At 39.7% G+C, this 16,190-nt stretch overlaps 1 protein-coding gene across 1 annotated transcript; it reads left to right on the forward strand.

Moving 5' to 3' along the window:
• The first annotated feature begins 5,363 nt into the window (after window positions 1–5,363).
• Window positions 5,364–14,858, forward strand: LOC134800305 (retinitis pigmentosa 1-like 1 protein). Its single transcript, XM_063772806.1, has 8 exons — window positions 5,364–5,411; window positions 6,209–6,248; window positions 6,492–6,651; window positions 6,793–6,962; window positions 7,160–7,261; window positions 12,240–12,385; window positions 13,046–13,154; window positions 13,279–14,858. The coding sequence occupies exons 1-8, from the start codon at window positions 5,364–5,366 to the stop codon at window positions 14,856–14,858; spliced, it is 2,355 nt and encodes a 784-aa protein (XP_063628876.1).
• The last annotated feature ends 1,332 nt before the right edge of the window (window positions 14,859–16,190 follow it).

Consider the following 16,190-nt stretch of genomic DNA (forward strand, 5'->3'; position numbering starts at 1 on the left):
ACTTGCCTTAGGGCCGGTTTACATATTGATTAGTGTTTAGAATGAGTTCATAGATTTGCTACTAAACTTAAGTACAATCTTGGTCGATCGATGTTCGAAATGACATTGATATGTCACAGATTTCAATTGTTTGGTTGAGTTAAATGTAATGTCCGTGTTACAACAACGCTACATGCTACATTTAATTACTTTTTAAACTTAAATATTTTTTTTTAAAAGCAAAAAAAATATATTTTTTTTGAAAATTAACTATGCCATTTAGTTCTCTTAAACGTACTTAACCATACCCCGAAATTAACGGAATTCAATAAAAACACGGTGTACAGGGTGTTTGGTACATCGTTTGCCAAATTAAAACGGCAGATAGGTTGAGTCATTTACTATCTACTCATGCCTAGAAAAAAAAATTGGCCGTGGTTTTTTTTACAACTGCGCAAGTAAAAATTTTAAATTTACGAAAAACTGGCATAGAGCTGAAAAAAAAAACGTGCGCGAAATTAAAAATTTCTTGGCCTGGGAAGATAGCAAATGACTCAACCTATCTGCCGTTTTATTTTGGCAAACGATGTACCAAACACCCTGTATAAAGAGTTCGTATGTACAGTCACCTGCAATATGTTACACTGACGCAATCTTATTCGTAGAGCCACAACAGCGTGTGTCATGTAGGTTTAAATATAATTTCAACTCAGTACCTCCACGCGTTCCCGAGATAAAGGGTCTTGACAGACAGACGGATGGACGAACGGGTCGGACGGACAACAAAGTAATCCTACAAGGGTTCCGTTTTTTCCTTTTGAGGTACGGAACCCTAAAAAGTGGCGGATAATTTCGAAAAGGGACTCTTATCCCTTTTACAATTGAATATTAGAGATTACCCATTTTCCAAAATTACCCGAACACACTTAAATATGTATGTATGTACATAGAGGGTTAATTCGTTTATTTATTCAGATATAAATCTCTAAGATTGATGTTATTATCAGCAGACATCGTATCTAAATTTTATAGCATTGTTGGTGCAGCGGAGTGGTGTTAACGGAATTGGTAGGTACAGATAATTCCAACTGCTGCACCGAAAATGCTATTAAAATTTACGACGTCTGGTTATTATATTTAAAAAAAGCCAACATGTACTTTTTATTATATATCATCATGTTTTTACAATTTATAACGTAGTTTTTTAATCATTCATTAACCGGCGATAAGCTAATATTAGTTATTGATAGGAAGTAGTGATGTACCGACTATTGATTTGGCCGACTAGCCGACTAATCGGCGCTCGGATGACCGATTAGTCGGCCAGATCATTAGTTTCGTCTAGTCTAAGTGAGGTTCGGTTCAGATGCACTTTAAAAACAATCGTTGTATCCCTTATCCCTTAAAAATAAAGTATTAAGGCTATATTTCATAGGACAACCGAATCGGACATAAGAGAGCGACGACACGGTCAATAACTCGAACAAAAGGTTCCGTAAGTGCCCTAAATAGAAATTTGGTTAAAACAGGTGAAAAGCTTGTGGTAAATATTTGTTGTTTATTTCTTTTTGCCCTGTTTTTCTGTCACTTATAAAGTGCCGACTAATCGGCCATTTTTGCCGACTAGTCGCGGACTAATCGCCGACTACAAATGAGGCCGGATAGTCGGCTTTCCCGACTAGTCGGCGACTATATAGTCGGTAAGGTCACTGTGGGTAAGTCCGTCTACAAGGCAAGTCCGTCAACACGTTATAACTTTTGAATTTGAAGGCGTATGCGACTTTGGAGTCCAGTCGATTAACCAGTTTTTCGCGCTAGTTCCGTCTCTGTAAAACAGATGGCGCTGTGACAACCAAGTTCACAGCAATCCGCCTCAATAAGTCATTTCGTGTTTTGAACTCGAAGTCATAGTGCGACAGCCGTTCGAAAAAAATTTGTTAAAAATAGTTTTTGAAAAGATTGTGCATCAGAAAGTAACTACGTAGGTAGCATAAGAACCAGCTGTCTTTATTCTATTTTAAAAATATCAGAAATTAGCTTAGTTTTGTAATTACACGTTCCACAATTTATCATATTAAAATTTGACTAAGTTGGAAAGTCCGTCTATTATGTTCAAGGCAAGTCCGTCATATGCCGGAGTTTCGTTAAATCAGAGATCACGATTTGATAAGGTATCAAAAAATCCTCCAGACTTTGCGCATGATGTTACTTTATTAAATTTTGATCTCAGTATATTAAAATAAATGATTAAAATTCATTTTAAAATTACTATTGATCTTTTATTTCGGAAATCAAAAAATAATTATGTTTAATTATTTGCAAAAAAGGTTTAAGGTTTTGGTAGTATATGCCGGACTTGCCTTTGTTTTAGAAAAATGGTGTTTATTTCGAATCTGAACCGTATATTAACAAGTTTAAAATACACTTTTCATTGTCTTGATCCGTTCTTTTTAGGAATTTGACTACGAACATATACGCACCCATATATTGGCTGATATCATAACTAGACGGACTTCCCTTAAACTGCACGGGAAGTCCGTCTACTCGCCGAATTTTAAAAAATGCCATTTTGTTTTTGCTTAATTTGTGCTTGAAATGATCTGTCACTAAGGCTAAACTATTAATTATTAAATTCTTCATCGTATGCGTGCCTATGTTACAAGCAGTAACATAGGTGAATAATTAACGGAACTAGATCACTCCAAATTCAAAAAAAAATAAAGTATGCCGGACTTCGCCACATTGACCTTACATCCCTAATAGGAAGCATGAATGGATTATAGGATAAAAGATAGGTAATTAAAAAAACCCCAAAACTTATTTAAATATGGACTAACAAGAACTGATCGTTGTTAGATCTTAATAGTATTGAAATAAGAATCACCAATTATCAAATTAATACGGGTAAGTAATAGAACGTATACAAACCTATAATATATTGCTCAGAATATATAAATTCAATTAGTATAATTTTGAATGGCATAACGTGCAATAAGTATAACGTGCGATACGTATAACAATGAATTCTATCATTTTATAATGTATAATGAACTTTACATATATTATCGTTTATGATAAGTATAAAAAGGTATAACGTTGAAATAATATAATATACAAAACAAATACCACGCAATAAACCTAACCTTTTATTTTTCTGGGGGGTAACAGTTTTAACCTAACCTAATACTTTTCTGGTAGCAGTTTCTTTCTCTGAGGGGTCATAGTTCTAACCTAACCTAACCTACTTTTCTGGTAGCAGTTTTTTCTGGGGGTGGTCACAGTTCTAACCTAACCTAACCTATTTTTATGGTAGTAGTTTCTTTTTCTGTGGGGTAACAGTTCTAACCTAACCTAACCTATTTTTATGGTAGTAGGTAGTTTCTTTTTCTGTGGGGTCACAGTTCTAACCTAACCTACTTTTCTGACAGTAATTAGTTTCGATGACCTATGAAATACTGAGCTATCCAAATAATTTTACTGGTGTTTTGTTCAGATACTTATATGAGATGTTATTCATTATTTTAATGTATATGCATAATGAATGTTATATTAAATGTAATTAGTTTATTTGTATGTTATACCAAACAGCGGTATATATATTGTATGTTATATTATTTTTATGTTATACTTACGAGGGGCGTTCAATAAAAAGTGAGAATGAGTATCTTATATACAACTTTTATTAAATGTTATTTTATTTTTCGACATAGTCACCTTTTAGCATAATACACTTAGTATATCTTTTTTCTAAACTTAAAATTCCATTTCTAAAAAAGTTTTCATCTTGAGTACTTAAAAAATCTTGTACTGCAGCGACTACCGCGTCGTCGTCTTCAAATTTCTTGCCTCTTAGGTATTCCTTCAATCTCGGAAATAGGTAGAAATCACTAGGGGCGAGGTCTGGTGAATACGGAGGATGCTTAAGGATATCGAACCCAGCATCACGTGTTGCAGCCATTGCCACGGCGGACTTGTGTGCCGGTGCATTGTCCTGATGGAACAACACAATTTTCGAGAGTTTACCCATGGTCTAATAAAACATGGTCTTCTATTCCCAGAGTGACACGGGCCTACGTCACAATAACATTGCCACTTTATTTCAACATAACATGTTACATGGGTACATTATACCTATGGTTAATAAGTTAAAATATTTCTTTATAAGTTTATAATTTTCATTTATATGTATTTTATCTTAAATTTTACAATAACACGTCATTTTTAATTATTCGTTAGCAATATCTTCCGATTCACGAAAGAAATTTCAGACGTTCGGGTAATTCTGTTTACATTACTGGCAACACAGGATAGCGTTGTCACATTTGACAATTCGGATCTAGATAACTTCATGCCCTGACCGTCATCCTTGTCGAACGCGTATTAATTGTTATTTCCTTCTCGCTCAGTGTCAGCAGTCGCAGTGTTTTCCAAACTTTTCACGTCGTAAGCTTGGTAATTAATGTGTAACTGTGAATTAGTTTTTCAAACGTTTGTCATGTATAGATAAATAAAGTTTAATTTAATACATTAGATTTGTTTTATTTTACTATGTTTCTACATGAATAACTTAAAATGAATGCCGTTAAAATAATTTTCACCGTTGGTTAAAATTCTCCCACATTTCAAAGTTTGAGAACCTGTAAACAGCATGATGACGTAGGCCCGTGTCAGTTAGGTCATACGCGAATCTCGGAATAGAGTACCAGGCGGAGTATATTATTATACCATGAGTTTACCTCGCCGTTTTTCACGGATCTCATTGCGCAATGTTGCTATTTGTTTGGCATATAAAGTGCCCGTAATAGTGGCTCCATGCTCGAGATACTCAATCATTACGACCCCTTTACCATCCCAAAAAACAGAGCCCATGACCTTACCGGCAGATGGGCCCACCTTGAATTTCTTCGGAGTTGGAGATGAGGGCCTTTTCCATGTCATAGACTGCAGTTTCGTTTCAGGGTCGTAATGATGGAGCCATGTTTCGTCCATTGTTATAAATCGTGCCAAAAAAAGTTCCCGGTCTTGCTGTATCAGGTCCAAAGCTTCTTGACAAATCTCGACTCTAGTTTGTTTTTGCGTGTCAGTAAGCATTCTGGGTAGGTACCCAACGCGCTGATACCTTTTTCATACCCGAGCGTTCATGTAAAATATTATGCACGCAAATATTATTTTCTCCATTTTCGCTAACGTACTTAATAGCACCGCAAAGAAATCGCCGTATTTTTTCTTTTAAACAAAAAACAGTTAGTTTTTTTTTCATGGCAATCAGCTAGGTAGATTAGCTATATATCCTAATTTATCTTTTAAGCTATGATAAGTGACGAAGAGTATTATTTGATAGGGAAGTACTAAGTAAATAGGTAAGTATTATCGCAATCGACAAAATGAAGTCTTGGGAAGCTATTGTGTTCCTGGTGGTTGCCACAGGACAGGTGAGTGGGGGTCGTCCATTACGTGAGGTGTTCAGCACGATTATGATGGTCGTTCTTGTCTACGTCTTCTCCTTCGCGTTATCCCGGCATTTTGCCACGGCTCAATGGAAGTCTGGGGTCCGCTTGACAACTAATCCCATGTTTTGACGTAGGCACTAGTTTTTACGAAAGCGACTGCCATCTGACCTTCCAACCCAGAGGGGAAACTAGGCCTTAATGGGATTAGTCCGGTTTCCTCACGATGTTTTCCTTCACCGAAAAGCAACTGGTAAATATCAAATGATATTTCGTACATAAGTTCCGTAAAACTCACTGGTACGAGCCGGGGTTTGAACCCGCGACCTCGGGATTGAAAGCCGCACGCTTTTACCGCTAGACCACAAGCGTTTTTTTCTTCGTTCTTGTCTACGTGACAGCGTGATAAAACGGTATCCGTCACTTTCTATCAAGCGGCGTTAAAAAGTGACAGTTATTTTATCACGTGGATAAAGCCATCCATAATGCCTGCAGGGGTTCAAGACGCATATTTATTGCGATTCAGCGAAATGCTGCCAGCATTCTCGGCACTATGCCACAAGAAACAACTTTATAGAGTTTCTTTTTAGGGTTCCGTACTAAAAAGGTACAAAAGCAACCCTTATGGTGCGACTCTGTCCGTCCGTCCGTATGTCTGTCACATCGCTAAATATCTCGAGAACTAGGTACTGAAGCTAAGTATCTATTTGAAATTTGGAATGGTTATTAAAATTTATTTTTGCCTAAGCTAACAACGATAATTAGATATTGCTGTTTTGTAGGTATTCGCCGACCTGCCTGCGTTCCCTGAAAATGCACGTCGTAAGTACCTACACAGTATGGCCAGTATTTTCAGTTTTTTTTATTAGCCCGTTGTAGTGTCCCACTGCTAGGCAAAGGCCCCTTGATTTCCTCAACTCCCGTTGTTGTGCTTTTTCCGGTCAGTTACTGATGAAGGCGTCTAAGTCGTCCGCCATCTCCGTCTGGGCCTGCCGCCTGCCACGTCCGCGCTTATTATTTAATATACTTATACGCGCTTATACTTGAAAATTAAATATTTTCCAGAACCCGGTGCCCGTATCGTGTCCGGCTGGGAGGCACGGGAAGGCCAGATCCCGTGGCAACTGTCCCTGCGGATGGTGAACTCCATCGGCACCGTGAGCGCCTGCGGGGGCTCCATCATACACCCAGAGTGGGGCTTCACCGCCGCTCACTGCACCGCTAAGTAATAATTTACGGGTCTGCTCTCTCAAGTTTAAGTTTTAAGTTTATCATAATTCCTGTCTTATATATTTTGGATCGTCTGCATAAAGTATATGGATGTGACTGAAAGGTAGTTAAATCTTATTCTTTAATTCTTCCACAGCCGCGTAACCATGGTGATAAGAGCTGGAGCAGTCAGTCTATGGCGTCCCGAGCTGATCTTCGAGACGTACGAATATTACAATCACCCTCTGTACATTGAGGCCTTGCAAGGCACCGTGCAACCACATGACATAGCTATATTGAAGTTCCAACGTAGTATCACCTTCTCTGGTAAGTATCGTGCCATCTTTGTCTAACTGAAACAATTTGAGACGTACGAATACTACGACCACCCGCTATACATTGACGCCTTGCAAGGCACTGTGCATACATACATAGCCACCAGTGATATATATGTAAAGCTACCAATTTTTATCAAAATAAGACAAAAAAATGGCCATTGATTCAATCAAATTATCGTTTTTCAGATCGCGTGCAACCCATCCGAGTGCAGCGCTCAGCGGAGAAAGACCGGAACTATGACGGAGTCAGGCTCAAAGCATCCGGCTGGGGTCGCACGTGGACTGACGGTAATACCATGGTATAGACGTGTGCGCCGATTAAAAAACGATCGGCGGCGGCGTTTGCGGAAAAATCGGCGGCGGCGGCGTGTTTTCGGCGTGAAATCGGCGTGACCTTGACTTTCAGGTTTCTAAAGAAAAATCATTAATTTGTCGTTTGTTCTTTATAATTCAGGTTGCTGGTACTGAACTACGTAATCTACGTATAGTTAGTATAATCTACGTATAGGTTTTGAGTAAAATAGGGTTTGTAAATGAATATATGATACACGGCGGCCACATACAAAGAAGAGGAAAAGACCATGTCGTCAATATAGCACTGAACCTTCCGGAACAACCGAGAGGAAGAGGAAGACCAAAATCCACATGGTGATCCAATATTAGAGCCGATCTAAAGAACCTGAACATAACAGAAGAGACAACCCAGAATCGACTACTCTGGCGCAAAATGACAAGGAGACCCGACCCCACGTAGGTGGGATAAGGGAAGGAGGAAGAAGAAGAGAAATGAATATATGATAGGTATAACTCGATTATCCTAGTAACTGGCTTGTAGTAAGGGATTACCTGGTCCCAATGACTCAATCCGATCTGATCCATTTTGTCATGCTGTAAACGGCTTATCTTCAAATGTCCTTGAAATATCCTAGATATAGTGGACTGCTCTGGCTTCCCGTTAATGGTTTTCTTGTCGTATAAGCACTAGGCTGGCTGAGAAGTATCTTCTTCTTTCTCGTTTTCTCATTGCTGAGGATTGTGACCACATGTAATTTGTCTCAATTTCGTGCAGTCATAAGCCGTGTGGACTGCCGCCAGCCATCGACCATCTCACACATGCTCCACTCTGAGCACGTTTGCCATTCATTGGGCCTAAATTCATATTATGTTTCGCCACATCATGCGTTGGAAACCGCATAACGTGTCCGAAGAAAGATGTTGTGGAAACCCGAGTGGCGATATTGAGCTATTTGAAAATTAAGGGGTTTGTTCTTCTAGCTGTATGCAGCAGTCTTTGCCAACACTAAATCTCTAAAGTGCCAACCTTTGCACGTTACCCTTTTTGAGACTCGCGGTTCAGCACCATACTGGAATATAGGAAAGACGAGAACTCGTACCACCAAGATATACAAACTTGCTCGCTTTTTTGTAATCGCCGAGTGCGTCGGTAACTCGGAGTAGGTACGTTTGCCCTGTCTACAACCATTATTTTGCTCTTGGAATGGTTCATCTTAAGACCACTCTAGAACTTTCAACTTCCATTTTCTTCAGAAGAGCCGCCTTTTCGATGTATTTCTTGTTGTTATTCCCGTAAGACTGTCGACAATAGTACTAGCAAGGATGATGATCGCAACGACACATTAGCTAGTTAGTTTTCCTTTTCTGTTGCTCTTTGAGGTTCCATGGTACATGAGCCCTGTGTTTTCGATGCGAATTGCAATGTAGTTAAGTATTTTCATGATATAGCATTCTGACTTCGTATGTGAGGTGAGGGCATAAAAATTCTAATTAATAGTTGAATGTGAATACACAATTTATAGGAAAAAATCTTACTGCATATAATGCTCCCTCATCTTTCTTGACGCTGAACACTAAGGATTACTCAGTCTCTTTAATGGGTGTGTCAAATAGTTTGTGCAACTGGCTATTCTCTTTATATATAATATAAAAAAATCCAAATAGTAATCCAAATATCAAGTTAAAATAGCTGATTAACAACACTCAAGGTCACGCCGATTTCACGCCGATCATTCATCGGCGGCGGCGGCGTGGCAAAAAAGCCCGGCGGCGGCGGCGCGCCGGCGCGGCGCACACGTCTACCATGGTATAATAATATACTCCGCCTGGTACTCCATTCCGAGATTCGCGTATGACCTAACTGACACGCGCCTACGTCATCATGCTGTTTACAGGTTCTCAAACTTTGAAATGTGGGAGAATTTTAACCAACGGTGAAAATTATTTTAACGGCATTAATTTTAAGTTATTCATGTAGAAACATAGTAAAATACATAGATTTATAAGGCGTTATTAGTTTAAGGTAAAATAAAACAAATCTAATGTATTAAATTAAACTTTATTTATCTATACAAGACAAACGTTTAAAAAACTAATTCACAGTTACACATTAATTACCAAGCTTACGACGTGAAAAGTTTGGAAAACACTGCGACTGCTGACACTGAGCGAGAAGGAAATAACAATTAAGGCCAAGCGTGCACCACGATTTTAATTTTTGCGACACGATTTTAGAATCGCGCTGTAATATATCGCAGAAAATTCACTGCGCGCACTGCGATGAAAAAGTCGACGATTTGTTCATTCTCAACATTGATTTCGTACCAGTCGTTTGTCATGAAACGTGTCTTTAATATGCGTTCGCCGTATAACTTTGAGTATTTATACCACAAAGGTGATCTCCTTCTATTTCCATAATTAAATGGTCAACATCTAGCGTCTCATCTTGAGACTCCATCGTAGAAGCAGTTTCCGACATGATGAGGCTTGGAGAGCGAAGTGCCGACTGAGGTCCGGGGTGCGATTTTATTATCGCAGTGCGCGCAGGGCCATACAACTCCGTATGCTGCAATTCACTTTGCGACAATCGCGTCGCGAGCAGTCGCGGAAAAATGTGACAAATCACAATTTTAAAATCGCTGCGATTTTTTTGTCGCATATGCGCGCACTGCCATATAAACACATACGTTACATTTTTGCGACTAAATTATCGCGCGACAAAAAGTCGTGGTGCGCGCTTGGCCTAACACGCGTTCGACAAGGATGACGGTCAGGGCATGAAGTTATCTAGATCCGAATTGTCAAATGTGCCCAGCGCTATCCTGTGTTGCCAGTAGTATAAACAGAATTACCGGAAAGTCTGAAATTTCTTTCGTGAATCGGAAGATATTGCTAACGAGTAATTAAAAATGACGTGTTATTGTAAAATTTAAGCTAAAATACATATAAATGAAAATTATAAAATTATAAAGAAATATTTTAACTTATTAACCATAGGTATAATGTACCCATGTAACATGTTATGTTGAAATAAAGTGGCAATGTTATTGTGACGTAATCGCGTGTCACTCTGGGAATGGAAGACCATGTTTTATTAGACCATGGGTAATACCACCTTCTCCTTAAAGGCGTATCAAGATTAGTCAATTTCTTCACCAATCTGATTAAATTGCCCGATCGAATCAGGAGGTGCGGACGCAAATGGCAATTTGGCTCGCTGATTCGATTGCCCGATCAAATCAGGAGGTGCGGACACAAAAATGCCAATTTTCAAAGCTAGTGTCTATGGAATGCTAGGATCTGTACGTGCGTTTGTTTATGGTTCTAAAATTGGTGATTAAATTGTATACGTGTGGACGCTAGATGAGATTGGCGCCAATCATTTTCCTGATCAAATCGACCCATTTTGATCAGGCCCGTCTGGATACCATTTATGGGTCCCACCCAATACCAGTCCGCCAGTCTTTGGTGCCATTGGGCGGCCTGCCGTCCCAGGCCAATAACGTCTACCTACACGCATAAGCGAATTAAGCGATTATTGCCCGTTGTGAGTTTCTCCAGAAACATCCTACCTCGCACAAAATAAACTGTGAATGAACTTTCTTTTTTAATTATCACTGTTGGTAGTAGGGCTTCCAATACCGGGATCCCGGGATCCCGAAATACCGGGATCCCGTCTGTTTAAACAGATTTTTCAATACCGGTATTTTTTAATGAAATACCGGGATCCCGGTATTTTCAAAAACAAGGAAAATGCGCCTATTATAACGTTTAAAATCTATTAAAATTGTCAAATTCGGCTGTATCAAAAGATAACTTGCCAATTTAATTAAAGAAGATCATTTAATTGAAACAAGATCTGTGCATATGCGTTAGATAAATATTTGGTGATGAATTCTGATGTTCTGGATATATTAAGGGGCCACCCCACGCGAATGACCTTCGATCTGAATCCCTTAGTTTTCTAATGTTTTTTGTAGCTTATTATATTAACAACAACAGCTTGAAGCAATATATACTGCAAAACGTAATTCAAGACCAAAAAAAGTAAGAAAATGTTGCCACTTTTTACTAGCGCGTCTTGTATTAATGCAAAAATAAGTATATAAAAATACTTTTTTAACTCGCAGGAGTAAAATTACTAATAAATAAATTATCTTAGCGTGATTATTTATCAAAAGGAATTTACTATTTTACAAACAAATTATTACAGTGGCAACATTGTCTTACCTTTTTGGTCTTGAATTACGTTTTGCAGTTTAGTATCCTATATTTACTTCAAAGTTCATTGCCTTCGAGATATTTGGCATCAAAGTTGAACAATTTTAGGCTTTAAACTGGTTTTCTGGCCATAACTTTTGTGTTAATAAGTTTAAAATGAAAACCCTGGACACGTTTCTCGAGACGTCAAAGACGAACCCAAATATATAGATTTCGTACATGTAATTGTAAGATTGTTCACTGCAAACTAGATACGATAAAAGTGATTTTTTTCTATAATTTTATAATAATTAAATATAATTAGTTCTTAAAATTTTATCAAAAAGTAGAAAGACATTAATTGTAATGGCATGCGAATTTTTGGTGCCAAAGAATATTTATTGGCTGATTATTAGGTTGAACTAAAAATGTGACTTGTGAAGTCAACAAGGCGGATAAAATTATTGCCAACCTGGAGGGTGCACATAATTATTGCAGATGGCGATTATTGTTTAATATCCTAAGCTAAGGACATACATATCTGGTGTAAAAGTGAGCCTTTAAAAAAAAACTCAAATTTTTTAAGCTACTTATAGTCAATACCGGGATCCCGGGATCCCGGTATTGATGAAGACAGTTTCGGTATTAATACCGGTATTGAAAGAAGTCCGGTATTTGGAAGCCCTAGTTGGTAGTAACAACAGCCCTCGCTTCAGATACTGTGAATGAACTGTCGCCTGTGGTATTTGTAATTCTTTATTTCCTCTGGCAGGAGCTTCTCCAGAGAACCTGCAGTGGGTCTACCTGCGAGGAGACACAAACGAGCGTTGTCGGGACGCCTATGTCGGCTTCGACATAGTAGTGGATTCCACGATCTGCGCCAGCGGTTACAACCTCACTAGCCAATCTACTTGCTCGGTAAGACTATGAATACTATGATGGATAGTTATTTGACCATTCCACAGATGTTGAAAGTGTATCGACAGGGGCCCAATTAAAAACTAACATATCCTCTTGATTTGACATGGAGATCCATAGGAAAGAGCCTTAAGTAGAATTTATTATATGTATACTAATTATATGCAAAAGCTATTTCAAAGTGACTTTAAATGATTCGATTCCATTTCTTTCATGAAGATAACATTGATCTCATATTCTCATTATTGTTAGTAGGTACATTCTTAAAAATAATGTTAGTAAGTAGGTAGGTATAATAATAATAGCAATCATCTTTCGGATGCTGTTCAGGCTGTCCCTCGTTCTGCTCAGAAGAGACGCAAGTTTTTTGCGCAAAATTGCTGCAAATTAATCCATCGGTGCGTGACTCCGCGAACATGGTAGATGCGCTGCAGAATTTAAAGCCGTAACAGACTACCGCACCGTACCAAGGTCGCGGTGTGGTGCGGTAGTCTGTTACGGCTTTTAGGCAGGCCAATCAGCATCCTAAAGGCATTGTTGCACCTACTGCACCCTAATAGCCGAACTGACTAGGAGTCGAAGTGGTCGCCACGATCGAAATCGGCCGGAAGGATTATTATCATTATATTTAGAGGTAAATGCGGTGTGTCTTATCCTCAGGGTGATAGCGGAGGTCCGCTCGTGGAGTTGGAAGAAGACGGCAAATACACGCTGGTCGGAGTCACCTCCTTCGTGTCCGTTGAAGGTTGCCATGTCGACGCGCCCGCTGGTATAAAACTATTAAAACTTGAATATAAAATTAAACTAATGCCTTTGTAAGCTGTAGAAGTCAAATCTTACTAAAACTTGCGCTGTCAAGAAAAAAATAAATACATAACTTTCCTATTCTACAGGATTCATCCGTCCCGGCCATTACCACGATTGGGTCACTCAGGTAACCGGAATCAACTTCGACAACTGGGAGCTGGAACCATCAAAAAGCTCCAGCGAGTCAAGCTCCAGCGAGTCCAAATCCAGCGAGTCAAAATCCAGCGAATCCAAATCTAGCGAGTCGAAATCCAGTGAGTCCAAATCTATTGAATCTAGCGAGTCTAGTGAAGAAAAATCAGAATCGAAGGACTCTTCTGAATCTAAGGAAAGTAAGGAAATCTCTGAGAGCGAGTCTAAGGAGGCGTCCGAGTCAGAGTCTAAGGAATCATCCGAGAGCAAGTCTAAGGAGACGTCCGAGTCTGAATCTAAGGAAACCGTTGAGTCTGAATCCAAGGAAACAGCTGAAGCTGAATCCCAGGAAACCACAGAAACTGAATCAAAAGAGACCACTGAGGCTGAATCTAATGAAACCCCTGAAGCCGAATCGAATGAAACTCCTGAGGCCGAATCGAATGAAACCTCTGAGGCCGAATCTAACGAAACTCCTGAAGTTGAATCTAATGAAAGCCCTGAGGCCGTATCCCAAGAAACCACTGAGACCGAATCAAATGAAACGCCTGAAGCCGAGTCCAAGGAGACCGCTGAGGCTGAATCGAATGAAACCCCTGAGTCCGAATCTAATGAAACCCCTGAGGCCGAATCTATTGAAACTCCTGAGGCCGAATCTAATGAAACACGTGAGGCTGAATCGAATGAAATCCCTGAGGCTGAATCTAACGAAACCCCTGAAGCCGAATCGAATGAAACTCCTGAGGCCGAATCGAATGAAACTCCTGAGGCCGAATCGAATGAAACTCCCGAGGCTGAATCTAACGAAACCCCTGAAGCCGAATCGAATGAAACTCCTGAGGCCGAATCGAATGAAACTCCTGAGGCCGAATCGAATGAAACTCCTGAGGCCGAATCTAATGAAACTCCTGAGGCCGAATCTAATGAAACACCTGAGGCTGAATCGAATGAAACCCCTGAGGCCGAATCGAATGAAACTCCCGAGGCTGAATCTAACGAAACCCCTGAAGCCGAATCGAATGAAACTCCTGAGGCCGAATCGAATGAAACTCCTGAGGCCGAATCGAATGAAACTCCTGAGGCCGAATCTAATGAAACTCCTGAGGCCGAATCTAATGAAACACCTGAGGCTGAATCGAATGAAACCCCTGAGGCTGAATCTAACGAAACCCCTGAGGCCGAATCGAATGAAACTCCTGAGGCCGAATTTAATGAAATCCCTGAGGCTGAATCTAATGAAAGCCCTGAGGTCGAATCGAATGAAATTCCTGAGGCCGAATCGACTGAAACCCCTGAGGTCGAATCGAATGAAAGCCCTGAGGCTGAATCTAACGAAACCCCTGAGGCCGTATCCCAAGAAACCACTGAGGCCGAATCGAATGAAACACCTGAAGCCGAATCCAAGGAGTCCACTGAGGCCGCATCTATTGAAACCCCTGAGGCCGAATCAGAGGAAACAACTGAAGAGACTAGCGAGGAGGTCCAGTCTCGTCTTTTCTGGTCGGTCTTCCGCGGTGCTTTTGCAGGATTCTAAGTTAAAAATTTGGATTAAATAAAGTGAAAGTTTTTTAATGTTTGAAGTTTGTTTCCTTTCTTAGTTGGCAATCTAATTGACAACTTGATCATAAATGTAATTGGCAATAAGATTGTCAATCCCATTCTAGCGTCCACAGCAAGTCTACAGCAAATTGTCAACTTCCATAAAAAAATTACATTTCGCGCCTTTTTCTACTGACAAATTGTTTTTGAAGTGAAAACTTCTTTAGCGGCGCTGAGCACTTTTTGAGGTGAGGAAAAAATGATAAACTCGAGACAGCGTAACGCGTAACGCGTAAGGCGTCTCTCCTCTCTTTCTACCGCACGGCGAAAATGTATGCCTGAGCCTGCTGTTTCATGTAGGCGGCGCATGGCGCTTGCGTGTGTGATGGACAATGTTATTCACCAAAGAACTTTAGTCATAACGTATCATAATCAGGTCAATTATTTAAAACTGGACTTTTATATTAAGCAATAAAGCTCAATGTTCTAATCTTGTACGGCCTGAAATACGAGGATCTCACAGTTACATTCCAACTTTCTATCACTCCAATATAATTCAATAAAGCTACATCTTGATGAAATCGCTAATAAAAGTGAACTTACTAGAGTTGGTGGTTAGTGAATAAAACTCAAAGTATCATGACCAAATATCTTCGAGCAACACCGGCTTCCGACACATCGGAAGGGAGGGGCCCAAGCGATATCTCACCGTACAAATCTTTCTGCCATTTTTCGCGGGGGGAAAGGTGCACACAGTCGCACTTCTCACACACTTACATACAAAATCCAATCTGTAATGACGACACAAATACATAGAAAATGACACACGTCAAAGACAAATCTTGCAAACCTCGATCTCTTTTTGTGTACGGACGAGTGACAAGTGTCACAACACGCACACTAACACATTTTCGTTGAAGTATGTTATTGTATTCTGAGAGACGAGAAGTCGGATTTGTCGCTCGACCGATCCGCAGTTTGTACTGAGCGAGCAAAATCGATAAATCCAACAATTACATGAGACTAAAATATAATAATTGTGTTCGAATGTAATTAAACGTATGATATGTAAAAAAAAAATATTACATGTGAAATGTAACACTTTCTTTTTGTAAATTTGATGTCCCCGACCTCTTTTTATAACAAAAAACCGAGCAAACAGGCATTTTTGTGCAGCAGTGTTCACGCGCGCGACTGGACTCGGTCTAGTGAAAAATCCAAGTGCAACTAGTTTTATTACCCGCGCTAGATTAGATTGACGCGCTAATCTTGTACCTCGGCAGAGGGGAAATAGTGCGAATGCCGCCTCCCTTCCGTGTTGCTCGAA

This window comes from Cydia splendana, chromosome 19 (assembly GCF_910591565.1).
Source record: "Cydia splendana chromosome 19, ilCydSple1.2, whole genome shotgun sequence".
Lineage (NCBI taxonomy): Eukaryota > Metazoa > Arthropoda > Insecta > Lepidoptera > Tortricidae > Cydia > Cydia splendana.

Coding starts and splice junctions, on each gene's coding strand:
- LOC134800305 (XM_063772806.1), top strand. CDS start 5,364: ATGAAGTCTTGGGAAGCTATTGTGTTCCTGGTGGTTGCCACAGGACAG. Junction 6,249..6,491: donor GTTCCCTGAAAATGCACGTC/GTAAGTACCTAC, acceptor AATATTTTCCAG/AACCCGGTGCCCGTATCGTG. Junction 7,262..12,239: donor GGGTCGCACGTGGACTGACG/GTAATACCATGG, acceptor TTCCTCTGGCAG/GAGCTTCTCCAGAGAACCTG.